Source organism: Episyrphus balteatus, chromosome 3, assembly GCF_945859705.1.
Source record: "Episyrphus balteatus chromosome 3, idEpiBalt1.1, whole genome shotgun sequence".
In the NCBI taxonomy this organism is placed as follows: domain Eukaryota; kingdom Metazoa; phylum Arthropoda; class Insecta; order Diptera; family Syrphidae; genus Episyrphus; species Episyrphus balteatus.
This window is the reverse complement of record NC_079136.1, coordinates 120,684,231-120,696,946: the sequence shown is the minus strand read 5'-3', so window position 1 is coordinate 120,696,946 and position 12,716 is coordinate 120,684,231. Positions and strand designations below refer to the sequence as shown.

The 12,716-nt window shown below is 37.2% G+C and overlaps 1 protein-coding gene across 2 annotated transcripts; it reads right to left on the bottom strand.

The window, feature by feature from the left end:
* Positions 1-602: 602 nt before the first annotated feature.
* LOC129915710 (collagen alpha-1(I) chain-like) lies at positions 603-12,463 on the bottom strand. Of its 2 annotated transcripts, none has more exons than XM_055995366.1 (9): positions 12,088-12,463; positions 5,381-6,897; positions 5,255-5,326; positions 5,087-5,197; positions 4,766-5,026; positions 3,790-4,707; positions 3,145-3,720; positions 1,150-3,090; positions 603-1,084 (listed from the first exon to the last, which is right to left on the bottom strand). In XM_055995366.1, exons 1-9 carry the CDS (start codon positions 12,362-12,364, stop codon positions 941-943), a joined length of 5,817 nt encoding a protein of 1,938 aa, XP_055851341.1. In that variant the 5' UTR covers positions 12,365-12,463; the 3' UTR covers positions 603-940. The 2 variants fall into 2 exon arrangements, with proteins under 2 accessions (XP_055851341.1, XP_055851342.1); XM_055995367.1 differs by lacking the exon at positions 12,088-12,463 and adding an exon at positions 7,007-7,107.
* Positions 12,464-12,716: the final 253 nt, after the last annotated feature.

Sequence of the window (12,716 nt, the reverse complement as noted above, 5' to 3'; positions counted from 1 at the left end):
TCAAACAAGACTTAAAAATTCAAATTTAACAAAAAAAAAAAAAAAAAAAATTGTAGAACAGATACATAAAAATAATATATGAAGTGTAGAGATTTTTTGAATTTTAACTTTTTTTTTTATTTATTAAATAAAATTTTATTAATTGATCGAAGAGGAATTTAAAAAATAAATAAATGAAAAACACCATAAAATGTAGGATAAAATATTTAATTTTTTATAATAAAAACAAAAAAGAAAAACAAAATAGATACTAAATAAAATAAATTCAAACAAATCAATATTATTGTTTTTGAGTGATTTATTAAAAAAACAAAAATATAACTTATTTCAGTAAATATACAATAATTGAACCTATAATTGACAGAACTGAATAGGGAATAAAGAGACCTTTTCAATGATATACATGTTGAAGGTGGTCCAGCCTTATAGGATTTTTGAAACAAAGTTTTAATATAAAAAAACTAAAAACTAAATTTTTGTACGAAAAACTTTCAGCTCTCGGTTTTGAACATGGACCTATTTTTTTTTTTTTTTCTGAACGTTGGCTCTCATTGTTCTCAAAATAAATTAAAAAACTTTAAAATCTTGTTTCAAGTTGATTTTATTTTTATTTTCTTACAAATAAAATGACTCTCCTTAAAAAATAAACCTTAAAAATAAAAAAAATACACTTTTATAAAATTAATTTAACTAGTAAGTACACTTAATCAGATTCTTAGAGGACTAAAAGTTTATTTAGTTTCGCAACTAACAATTTTGCTTCCATAAAGCTTCTTATAGAAGCTACAGAAGTATCTTTAAAGATTTACAGAAGCAAAATTCTTAGTTGGGTTCTTAACCTGTTATCGGTTAATATCTTTGGCAGTCAAAATTGTTTCCAGTTACATTTTCATTTCGTCAAAATTAAAATTTTCGTTAATTTTTCTTTTACATATTTGTTTTATTTAAAACAAGCAGATCCAACTTTAAAACCGAAAGATTGATTTGGTTGTCCATAGTCTTTTGGGAAAAAGTCGGTTATTGGCAGGTAGCTTAAGCGTTTTGTTCGAATTTCTAAAATCGTTTCTGATTGGGTATTACCATTCTAAAAAAAAAAACAATAAAAATCAATTTAATAAATAATTTTAACTAATTTTAATTTCAACTCACCTGGCAACCATCAAACAGAACAATCGGCTTCACTGGAGTTCCTTCATTTCCAATTTCAAATTCATTATCACCCTGCAACTTTATAGCATTCGTGTAGTTATTGTCGTTTGCATTAAACCAAGCCACACTATTCGAACAAGAATAGGTAAAGTTTTGATATCCCTCCTGTGAGAGAAGTTTCAAAAATGTCAACTGAACTAATCCAATTGTATCGTAGGTGATCTTTGAAGCTCCTCTCATATTCGAATACCAATCCAAATTTTCCTCCTTTCGCCATGGAATGCTGGGCATTTGTGCTGTATGAAGATCAGCCGGGACACATGTCTCACCATCGCCAGTCATATTACAGAAGACATAGATAGCATCATCAGCCATGCCAGCATTCGGATCGATCCAATACCAATCGTCTTTGAAATGTGGATGACCAAAATGTAGATCTCTGCAAGTACGTGCTGGATTATCTTGTGTTCCCAAAGGTTTTCGAATGCGATCCATTTCTTGACGCATTGTATAGATGGCGCTGTACATGTCTTGGAATTTCGGTGGGAGATCTTCTTTTTTTGTTTTTTTTCTTTTAGATTTTCGTTTGGATGTTGTATCCTTAGAAATACCCATTAACTCATTGAAATCATCATCGTCATCATCTATAGCAGCAAGGTCCTCGAAACTTGGAACATCTCTTCGGCGTCTAAGATCGGCTTTGGTGTTTCCATATTCTCCCATTTGAAATAGGAGTTCAGGTGGAATGAGAGGAGCATCAGCAGGAGCACCTGGTGGTCCTGGAGGGCCAGCTGGTCCCATATCACCTTTAGGACCAGTTGGACCATCTGTTCCTTTTGGACCCAATTTACCAGGTTCTCCTACAGGTCCTTGTATACCATCGTTACCCTTGAAACCCAACTGTCCCATTGGACCCAAATCACCTTTACGACCTTCTGGACCTTGTGGTCCACGTAATCCTCTATCTCCTTTCTCTCCTTGGTCTCCCTTCAGACCGACCATTCCAAGTTCACCTCGATGTCCTTTGGGACCACGTCGACCTCGATCACCTTTTTGTCCATCTGGTCCAGTGTCGCCGATTTTTCCATTTGGACCTGGTGGTCCAATATTTCCTGCTCTGCCGGTTTCACCAGTGACACCAGGAGGTCCTCGTAAGCCAGCTGGCCCTTGAGTTCCAGGTAATCCTTGTGGTCCAATAATTCCCATAGGACCAGCTGGTCCAATATCACCTTTGTCACCTTTTTCCCCAGATGGGCCCGTGCTACCTTGAAGACCAGCTGGGCCTTCTGAACCTTGTTTGCCTGGCGGTCCTGGTTCTCCAATTCTTCCTGGTGGACCATAATCGCCTGGCATACCTTGTTCACCTGGTTTTCCGTCATCACCTTCTTTTCCTGGTTCTCCTTTTATACCAGGCAAACCAGGTTCGCCATTATTTCCTGGATAACCTCGAGGTCCGAGTGCACCTTTTGGTCCTTCTGGACCTAAGTTACCTTGTTTTCCTGGTGGCCCGGGTAAACCAGATTTACCTTCTTCACCTTTAGGTCCATTTTGTCCACGTTCACCTTCTTTTCCAGGAGGCCCAATTGGTCCAGGTTGTCCCTGAGCTCCATCCGCTCCGGTAAAACCGATTGGACCGGGAGCACCAGGTTTTCCTTGTGCTCCACTAGCACCTTTTGGCCCTCGACGACCTTGTTCACCAGGAATTCCAATTGGTCCAACAGGTCCCATCATTCCATCGTCACCTCGTTCGCCTTTTATTCCTGGCGGACCAGGGAGTCCTTGAAGTCCCATATTACCGGGTGGACCTGCTATTCCAGGTTTACCATCTTCACCCTTGATGCCAGCGCGGCCCATTTCACCAGTTGGGCCTTTGTCTCCTGGTGCACCAGGTGGGCCTGATTCTCCTCGAGGTCCTTGTGGGCCTGATGATCCCATTGGACCCTATTAAACTAAACTTGAATATTTGTCTTTAAAAAAAATTTCAAATAATCTCACCATTTCTCCTTGGGACCCTTTAAGACCTTTTTCACCCGGAGGTCCAAGTTCACCCTTGTCACCATCTTCTCCTGGAGTTCCTGCCGGCCCTGGTGGACCTGGCAGCCCACGTAAACCAGTCAAACCATCACGACCAACTGGTCCGATTGGTCCCTTTTCACCTACTTCTCCCTTTGCCCCAGGAGCTCCTAAATTTCCTGGAGGTCCAGGTCGGCCCATCTGACCTTGGGGACCGTCTTTGCCCGCTTCACCTGCTTGACCTTTGTCTCCGGGTATTCCAGGAGCTCCAGGAATACCAAGTTCACCTTTAAGTCCTGGAAGGCCAGGTTGTCCTTGATGTCCACGATCTCCAGGAAATCCTGGCAAGCCAGTAGGTCCTTGTGGTCCTGGATTCCCCATATGTCCAGGGGGACCGGGATGTCCTTCTTTCCCTGCATCGCCCGGCAGTCCAGGTTCTCCCGGAAGACCTGGCAATCCTGGTATACCAGGCTCACCAACTTGTCCCATGTCACCTGTAGCTCCTCTGGGCCCAATTACACCTGGCTCTCCAGTTGGTCCAGGTTTACCTGGTTCTCCCTAAAAAAATTATGTCTCATGTTTAAAATCTACATGCAATTTAACCTAGAAATTAAAAAAAAAACTTACCGGTGATCCTCTTTCTCCAGCTGGCCCAGGAGGTCCATTCTTTCCATCGGCTCCAGGTGGTCCAGGCATTCCAATGAAACCTCTTGGTCCTTCTGTTCCCTGTCGCCCAGCCTCTCCTTGAGCTCCTGGTGGACCTGGTTGTCCAGTATCACCCTTTGGTCCAACAATACCATCGTTACCTCGCCGACCTCTCGAACCTCTGAACCCCCTGGGTCCTATTTCACCACGTTCTCCCTGAGTTCCTTGCAGTCCACGTTCACCTTTTATTCCAGCTGGTCCTGTGGCTCCAGTAGCACCTTTATCACCCTTGTCTCCAGTTGCTCCTGGATACCCTTGGAATCCTTGAGGTCCATCTTTTCCCTTTTCCCCAGTTGGTCCAATCATTCCCATTTCACCACGAGGTCCTTCAAAACCTTTTGGGCCCTCTGGACCTTCAGGGCCAGGGCTACCAGGTGGTCCAGCATTTCCACGCTCTCCCTGCAAACCAGTTTCTCCCTTCTCACCATCCAAACCACGTTCACCATTGTCACCTTTGTCTCCCATTGGTCCCCGTGGTCCATCGTCACCTTTTGGTCCACGCGGTCCAGGAAATCCAACTGGTCCTTGAACACCTTGCATTCCCTGATCACCTTTGCTGCCCATTGAGCCTGGAGTACCAGCTCGCCCTGGAGCACCGTCTGCTCCGGGAAGACCAGGTAAACCTGGTTTGCCAGATGGACCTGGAATTCCCGGTGGCCCAAGGTTACCTTGTTGACCGGGAGCCCCTGGTGGTCCAGATGCACCTTGTTGGCCTGGTGCTCCAGGCAATCCAGTTAATCCTGGATTTCCTTTAACACCTTGTACACCCTCGTTACCAGGTAGACCAGGATTTCCAGCTGGCCCTGGGAATCCACGAGGTCCAAGAAAACCACGAGGTCCCTTAAAAAAGAGAAATGTAGGATAAGGAAAATAATACATAGAAATGAATTAAACATACCAACTCTCCGGGAAGACCTGGTAAGCCTGTTGGTCCTTCTTCACCTGGTTGTCCTTCAAGACCTTGTTGTCCTTTTTCTCCCGCAACTCCTGGCACTCCTCGATGACCTTTATCACCTGGCAAACCTGGAGATCCCATCGGTCCGATTTCACCTTTCACTCCAGTTGGCCCAACTGCTCCTCGTTCCCCATCTCGACCAGATCGTCCTCGTCGACCTTCACGACCTTGGGTCCCAGCTGGACCTCTCAAACCTCTGGCACCCTACAGAAAATAAGAAATTAATAAGAAGAAATATAATTTCAAGAGGAATGTTAGGCTTACAGGTTCTCCCACATCTCCCGGTTCTCCTTTTGTCCCCTGGAGACCCGGTGGCCCACTCGGTCCAGGCAATCCAGTCAATCCCATTGGTCCTTCTGGTCCTTTCATAGACATCTACAAGTAAAAAGGTTTTTAGAAACGGTATTTTTCATAAAAGTTCTTTAAACTCACCATATGCTGCGATAGCATTTGTCTTAAAGCCTCTGCTTGTGAATCCGGTCCCTTTTCATTACTTTGGCTAACCTAAAATTAAACCGTTAAATTGCTTGAAACTAAATTTTAGTTATAAGGTCTTACAGGAACAACAAAAACATGTCCCGGTGCACCAGGACCACCTGCTGTCCCAGAAAGACCATCTCTCCCTGGATCACCCTTCGGACCCCTCTCACCTGGAGGTCCGGGAAGTCCGGTATAACCTCTCGGTCCCGGATAACAGTTTACACTTGTAGGTTCATTGGGTCCCAATCCTGTTTCATTATTTCGACGTTCCGGAGGAATTGTCGCCAAATCAGTCATTACCCCCGAATCCATTTTCCGATGCTTCTTTCGACCTTTTGGTCTTTTCCTACCACCGGATCCTCTCTCCCGACTTCCACCTAAGCCCGTGTTGAAAGAATTCAAATCAAATTCATCCCCATCGTGACCAACACTATTTTCTTGCGATGTTGTTTCGGATTTATTAGAAATGTGTCCATGACCGTTGAGACCACTTCCGGCTAAAGACTCCTCTCTAGAATTTTCAACTTCTGTGGAATTCGGGGCTTCTAATGAGTTATCAGTTGGTTCTATTCCACCAGCTGCAGAAATGTTTTCTTCGGAGTCTCCAGGTCCTTGGGAATATCGTGAGGAATGATAATTCGGTCCAGTTCCGCTCTCTCCATTTTCTAAAGCAGACGATGCAGACCCAGAAGCTCCACCTCTCGAACCGAATTCATAACCATTTGGGAAGTAATTATAGGCTCCGCTTGATCCCGTCGAACCGCCTCCACCTAAAGACCCACTAGTTGAATATTGAAAGCTCGAGCTTCCCGTTGGTCCACCACTAAAACCATCAATCGAAGACCGACTAGACCCTTCGAAAGCTTCAAACCCCTCGCCACCGACAGAACTCCAAGTTGAACTTTCAAACCTTCGTAAGCTGTTAGGGTCCCCTTCAGACTCTACAACAATACTTCGGCTACATGACGGAACATACTTCGAACAAATATCATAACCAGCTTCAGGATTATCAGCCACATGCATCATTTGGATATCCCCAGTAAAAAAGCCTTCATCATCTGTCAATTGTACCCCGGTCAATATCAAACCATTTGTCGGTAATGAAGATCCAAGTTGCCTGTCTAACCTTCGAGTAACTTGTTTGTTACAGTCCAAAATCAAAGTTGCCGCATGCCCTTTCACACTGATACCAAATCGATGCCATTTGTTGTCATTGATGCCAATACCAAAATTAATGTCGTTCCGTTGAAAGTTCGGACCATCAACTTGTTGATAAATCATTCCGATTTCTCGACCAATTGTCACCGATAGAACGTCTTCACTTTCTTCGGAGTAAATTGTAAATACCGGAACTTTGACTTGGCTGCGATTGCTTGGCTTAAGGGCTATTAGGATGGAAAAGTCTTCGGGAAAGCCATTGGGAAAGGCTTTCGATGTTTGTATTGTTAGAATAGCTTCTTTGGTCAAAGAGAAAGCTGGTGATGGATATGAGGCTTGATAGATGTTACGTTCACTGCCACAGAAGCCTTTGGCTTGTGTAATACCAACTGGGACATCTGATATTCCGAATTCTTTGATAAGATCAACCAAACCGCCTGAAATGCAAAACAAAAAAAGTGTCATCATTGCTTAATTTATAAAAAATCAATTTTCTATGTTTCAGATAAGAGAATGTCATTGTTTAGAGAATCAATTACTAAATACCGGAGGCGTGCATCGGCGGCGCTTCTTGATTAAAAGTCAACCTTATCTTTATCGAACCATTGACCTAGTTCCCTAATTCTAAACTATAAACAGCACTTGTCTGTTTAATCAATTAAAAAGATTCTATGTTTTTTCTACGTTTTTTTTTTATTCAATTCTAATTTTTATTTAAAAAATTATTTTCTGTTTGACCTTAATGATTGTTGCGGCATGCAACTGAATTCTAGTGATTCAATTGAGAGTGTCAACTTAATGAATTGATTTATTGAGCTTGACAGCAGCTGCAATATTATGAGTGTTGTTGGCATTTATAGAGTGTTGCAAAAACATACCCTTTAACAACGCCTTAAACATGCACCCAGTTTATAATGCTGATGCTGCGGAAGAATGCAATATGCTATGAGCACATGCGAAGGCAATTAAGAACACAGATCTGTGTCAATATGCCGTATAGATATTCGAGTACCATACATTTAATGGGAATAATTGTTCTTTTTTTCTTTTTTTTTTAGAGATGTAATGTATTTAGAGTTGGAATCTTGATCCAAAAATTCAAATAACTTATGCAAAATTTTAGTAAACTCAACCTTCTACTCCTTTGTAATAATCTATACACGTTTGGAAAACAGAGAAATGAAAATCTGATTTATTGTATACAAAAAGTTACTCATACGCCATGTAGTACCAATTTATTTGTTAAATATTTTCGATAGTACAAGAATTTGACTTAATTACAATTAAATTTTGTGGTGACTAGTATATTGTTGAAACACATTTAGGGTTGCCGCTGGATAATCCTGGTAGAAGTCAGGGTTGTTATGCATTAAGAAGTAACTATTCCTTCTTTGATGCCCTTTTTGAGTAAAATAAATTTTACTATTTTGTGGGCTATAGGTTGAAAACTTTTTTAATTTTAGTCCCGAACAAGGCTATATTCATACGGAATGAATCATACCTGAAACGTTGAATACAAAAAAGACCTAATAGCCCACAAAATAGCAAAATCTATTGAGAAGAAAGTTTGTTTAATCTTTATCGTGTATGTACGACAGGTACACATGCAAAAATTAAAATCTCATAGGGTTGCCAAAAGTTTAAAATATTTTTTCCTGCATTTTGGTTAACACAAAATATGACAAAAGACTCGAGAAAAATTTTGATGGAATAATCATTTTTATCAAAAAAACAAAACCGACTTCCATGATTCAAAACGGGGTTTTATGGTTTTTCTAATAGTTCCTATGGCTTAAACTGAACGAAATTGAAATGGGACCACATTGCAGCCACTAGCTTTCCAATACAAAAAGAATTATCAAAATTGATTCACTCTGTCCAAAGTTATGCGGTAACAAACATAAAAAAAAAACAGACGAATTTTCGCTAAAAAATTTCCACAGAAAATTTGTAGTTCATATTAAACCATTGCAATAAGATTGGTAATATTTTGCTTGAGAGCAATTTTTTAGACGATATTTTGATTTTAAAATTGTAGTTTTTCGAATATATTGCCTGATTTACAATATTGTTTCATATATTTTCATTATTTGGAAATTTTTAAAAATCGTCAAGGAAAATCTCGCCTCGCTCTAGTCTCGTTGTCTCGCAATATTGTGAATCGGGCATATATGTATGTACAATTACATTATACAGTAATAAATAATTTTGAAAATTTTTTTTATAAAAAAATTATAACAACATTTCGATTTGATCAAAAAAGTAAAGTAAATATTTTGGGTGAAAGGGTGTTTTTTTAAGGGAGAAAGAACGTTTTGTAACAAGTTAAAAAAAAATTGTTTAGAATATTTTGATGGTCATTTGCATCGAGAATAGAAAAAGGCCATAAACATATAATGGTTGAAAGGGTGTTTCTTTCTATTAAACTGAATTTATATTGGATTTTAATGGTAGAAGCTTTTAGTATCCTCTTACCTCTCTTACCACTCTTACCTATATCCAATATAAGTTCACTTTAGTAGAAAAAAAATCACCCTTTCACCCATAATATGCTTATTAGGCTGGGTCACAAATGTATGGAGAAATATTTTTTGCTGATTTTTTTACGGGCACAGTGATGAAAAGGTGCCAAACTGTGAATAGAACAATAATATAAAGTTTGGTTATAATCAGACTATCTTCTGCCTCCGGTTGCCCAGCCAAGTTCTCTATGAACTTTGGTCCTAAAACCTTAGGAAAAAACTCGGGCCTTTTTCGAACCATTCTAACTTTTGTTTCAATAATGTCAAACATTTCACACTCGTTTTATTTGTTAACCTAGTCCAAATCAGCTACGTAGGATTAGTAGTTTCTAAGTAAAAGGCCTTAAAAAATCGCAAAAAGAGTAGCTGATTTACTCACTAACACACTAACTAACATTTATGATAAAAAGTATGGCAAACTTCTAGTTTTCATAGAAACTTGTTATGGTCATGGATCTTCAAGTACATACAAGGAAAAAAATCGAAAAATTGAAATTTTACATTCAGGGGGCGTGGTAACCGCCCATTTTGGCAGAATTAATATCAATTATTAAAAAGTATACTTCTGAATACCCTAGAATCTTGAAACTTGGTAGAATTGTAGTTAATGCAAAGGAAACATATTCAAACTTACGATTTTCTACCTTGGAAGCGTGGTATCCCCTTAAAAATAATAAAAGAAAGATATAATGTTTCATAAATTAATTAACAATTAATTAACAAGTCTTAGAAAAATGTAGTTTTGGTTTTTTTTTTTTTAATTTCTCAAAAACGACAAAACATTTTTGCATCCGGTTTTCTGTTTTTGCTTACAAACAAATAAGAGCATTGAATTTTGAAAACTTAAATAGTACTTAATCACATAAAATTAAAAAAAAAAATTAGTTCTCAAATTTAATAAAAATTTTTTTCAAAATTTTGATTTTGAAAATTAATTAATTTTTCAAAAACTGTTTTATAAAACAGCTTTATTTGAAAGCAAAATAAAAAAGAGATTTTGGGCTTAACAAAAAGGTATAACATGTTGTTGTAGGTATAACCGTTGATTTTTAATAATATTTTTTCCTAATTAAATCATTTTTTTTTAGAAAATTGCCCCTCCTGACTAAACGGGGGCGAATATTAATCCCCTTCAATACGATTTTTTTCTTGTCCGGACCCAACCTACACGCTTAAGCTTTTTGGCACATGCTCTTGAATTAGATTTTATAAGAAATGAGATAATAATCAATAAAGCAAAGCATGTGTGGTTTTTAGGCAAAAATCAGCTCTTTCAAAAATTAACCTACAATCCGGAGGCACTTAAAGTTAAAATAATGAAATGAAATTTTACTTATAAGCTAACCGAACCATTTAGCACCTTTTAATCGCTGAGCCTTTTTGAAAATCCAAAAAATTGTATTTTGACCCACCCTAATGCTTATAGTCTTTTTTATTCTCGATGCCAATGACCATCGAAATATTTTAACTTATTTCTTTCTTTAATCTACCATTATTTTAACAGCGTGTTTTTGGACTTGTTGTATACCGTTCTTGTTTTTTTTTTTTAGATTCAGCAAAGAAATAAGCTTGTTTTGACCTCTCAACAACAATTACTTTATAGAGATATACGAGTAGCTCAACCGAAAACTGCATTATTGATGCAGTTTTTCAATATAGTTCCCAGATCCCAAATGGCATTTCTTGTTACTTTTGGAATGTGAGTAAGCGATTTCTGCCAACAATTTCCACCAGTAAATATGCTGTATACAACTTTGCCCGGGTCAAAACTTAAATGTCCTGGTGTAAGAGTCAGACAAATGGAATGAAAATAATAGTAAAGTGTTATTTTGGATTCCTGGTACCAACAAATTCTTATAAGACATAGGCCCCCATTTTGAAAAAAAAAAAACGCATCAGAATTTTATTTGAAATATATGAATATATATGAATGATTTGTATTTTAAATCTAACGATACTAAAATCAACACCATTATGTGATTGCTTTTAGGTGGGTATTGACAGTTGCTATGGAATATCACGAATCTTAAGAGCATTTTTTTGCTTGCCACATTTTTTTGAGCAGATCATTCTATTGACAGATCGCACAATTCGCAGGCCACTGTGGTGTATACGTAACATTATTTTTGTAGAAAAACTAAAACATTTAATACAACATTTTTGTTGTTTTCCAAATACTCTTACCCAGTTTTGTTTTAATAATAATATTTTAAATAATTTTCATACACCAGTGGAAAAAAATGTTAAAGTAAAAACTCGAGTTTTCTTTTTTTCAGATTTTTTTTTGAGAAGATGTATTGGATAATGGTTTTTACGATGTTCTAACGTTTTCATCAACATTATTTTTTGTTAAGAGCAAAAAACTTGTGTATTTAGCTTTAATTTGTATTTTTAAATGTTTCATACGATTTTTGAAATTCATTTATCGGACTCTGATGGAAAATGATTCTTCTTCAAACTTCAATATCTCTGCAACATTTTTCACTTTAACATATTTTAGAAGCAAGCCTGAAACAAAATTCACAATATGACCTTCTTAACTAAAATACATCATGTCAAAAAATTATTTTTTTTTTGTACCCTTGGGTGCATTTTACTATAAGATTCTACAAAAGCTAGAAACATGTAGGTGGGCCAACCCAATTGGGTTAGGTCTGTTTCCTTTGGTTCGGGAGAGGCAATTTTCAAAAAAAAGGTCAAATTAGCACTTAAAAATTGTCAAGAACACTGTGCTATGCATTTAATTAAGTATTTTTTTTTTTTAATTATTAATAATACTACATTAAAACGTTTGGTGTTAGAAAGGAATTTCCCCCATTAATTTTCTTCGATTTCCTATAAAAACTATGACGTATTCAAAATGCACATTTTTTCAATAAAACTTCCCTTATAAGGAAATCATAATAAAAATCAATAACCCATAGACTCTCTGAAAAAGGAAGAACCGCCTCAATACCGTCCGCCAATATATCATTTTTAATCAATTGGCCTCCTCCAACAATAAAACTTTATTTAACATGTTAACTTTAAGTTCAGTAAAAAGCACTAAATCTTGAGTCACATTCTTTTGCTAAAGAAAAAAATTAAAATGAAAAAAAAACTTACTATCATCCTCATTCCTTTCGGCGGCAGCGGCGACAGCATCTACATAACCCAAAATTGTACTCCATGTGATATTAAAGATGACGATAATGATAAGTGTGGCGCTGAATGTGACCCATTGTGGCAGCAATAAACGTTTGGCAGGCGTAGATAATGATGACGATGAATTATTATTATTAACAGTCGAGGCAGTAAAAAGTGAACAACTTAAACTTTGATCATTTTGATAGTTTTTTCGTCTCCGTTTAAGAGGAATTTTTCGCATAACTTTGTTCACCATTACACAATTCGATTATTTCGTGCATTGAAATAGATTTTTTTTTTTGTTAAAATTTTTGATTTTTTTTTTTAATTTATAGTAAATTTTCACTTAAAAAATAATTATTCTTAACGATTTATATCCATTTTGAAAGAAATCTAAGAAAGAAATATTTTTTATTAAAACACTTTTACATTTACACTTTATTTCACTTTTAGGTTTTTATTAGGTAGGTACATACAAAATAAAAACCACAAAAATATTAAAGTTTTAGGAGTACGTTAACCCAATCACTATGCTGGTCTTCAGATGAATAAAACTTATTTTAACATGAGATTTCTTATATTTAGGCAATAAAACGATGCGTGATAAC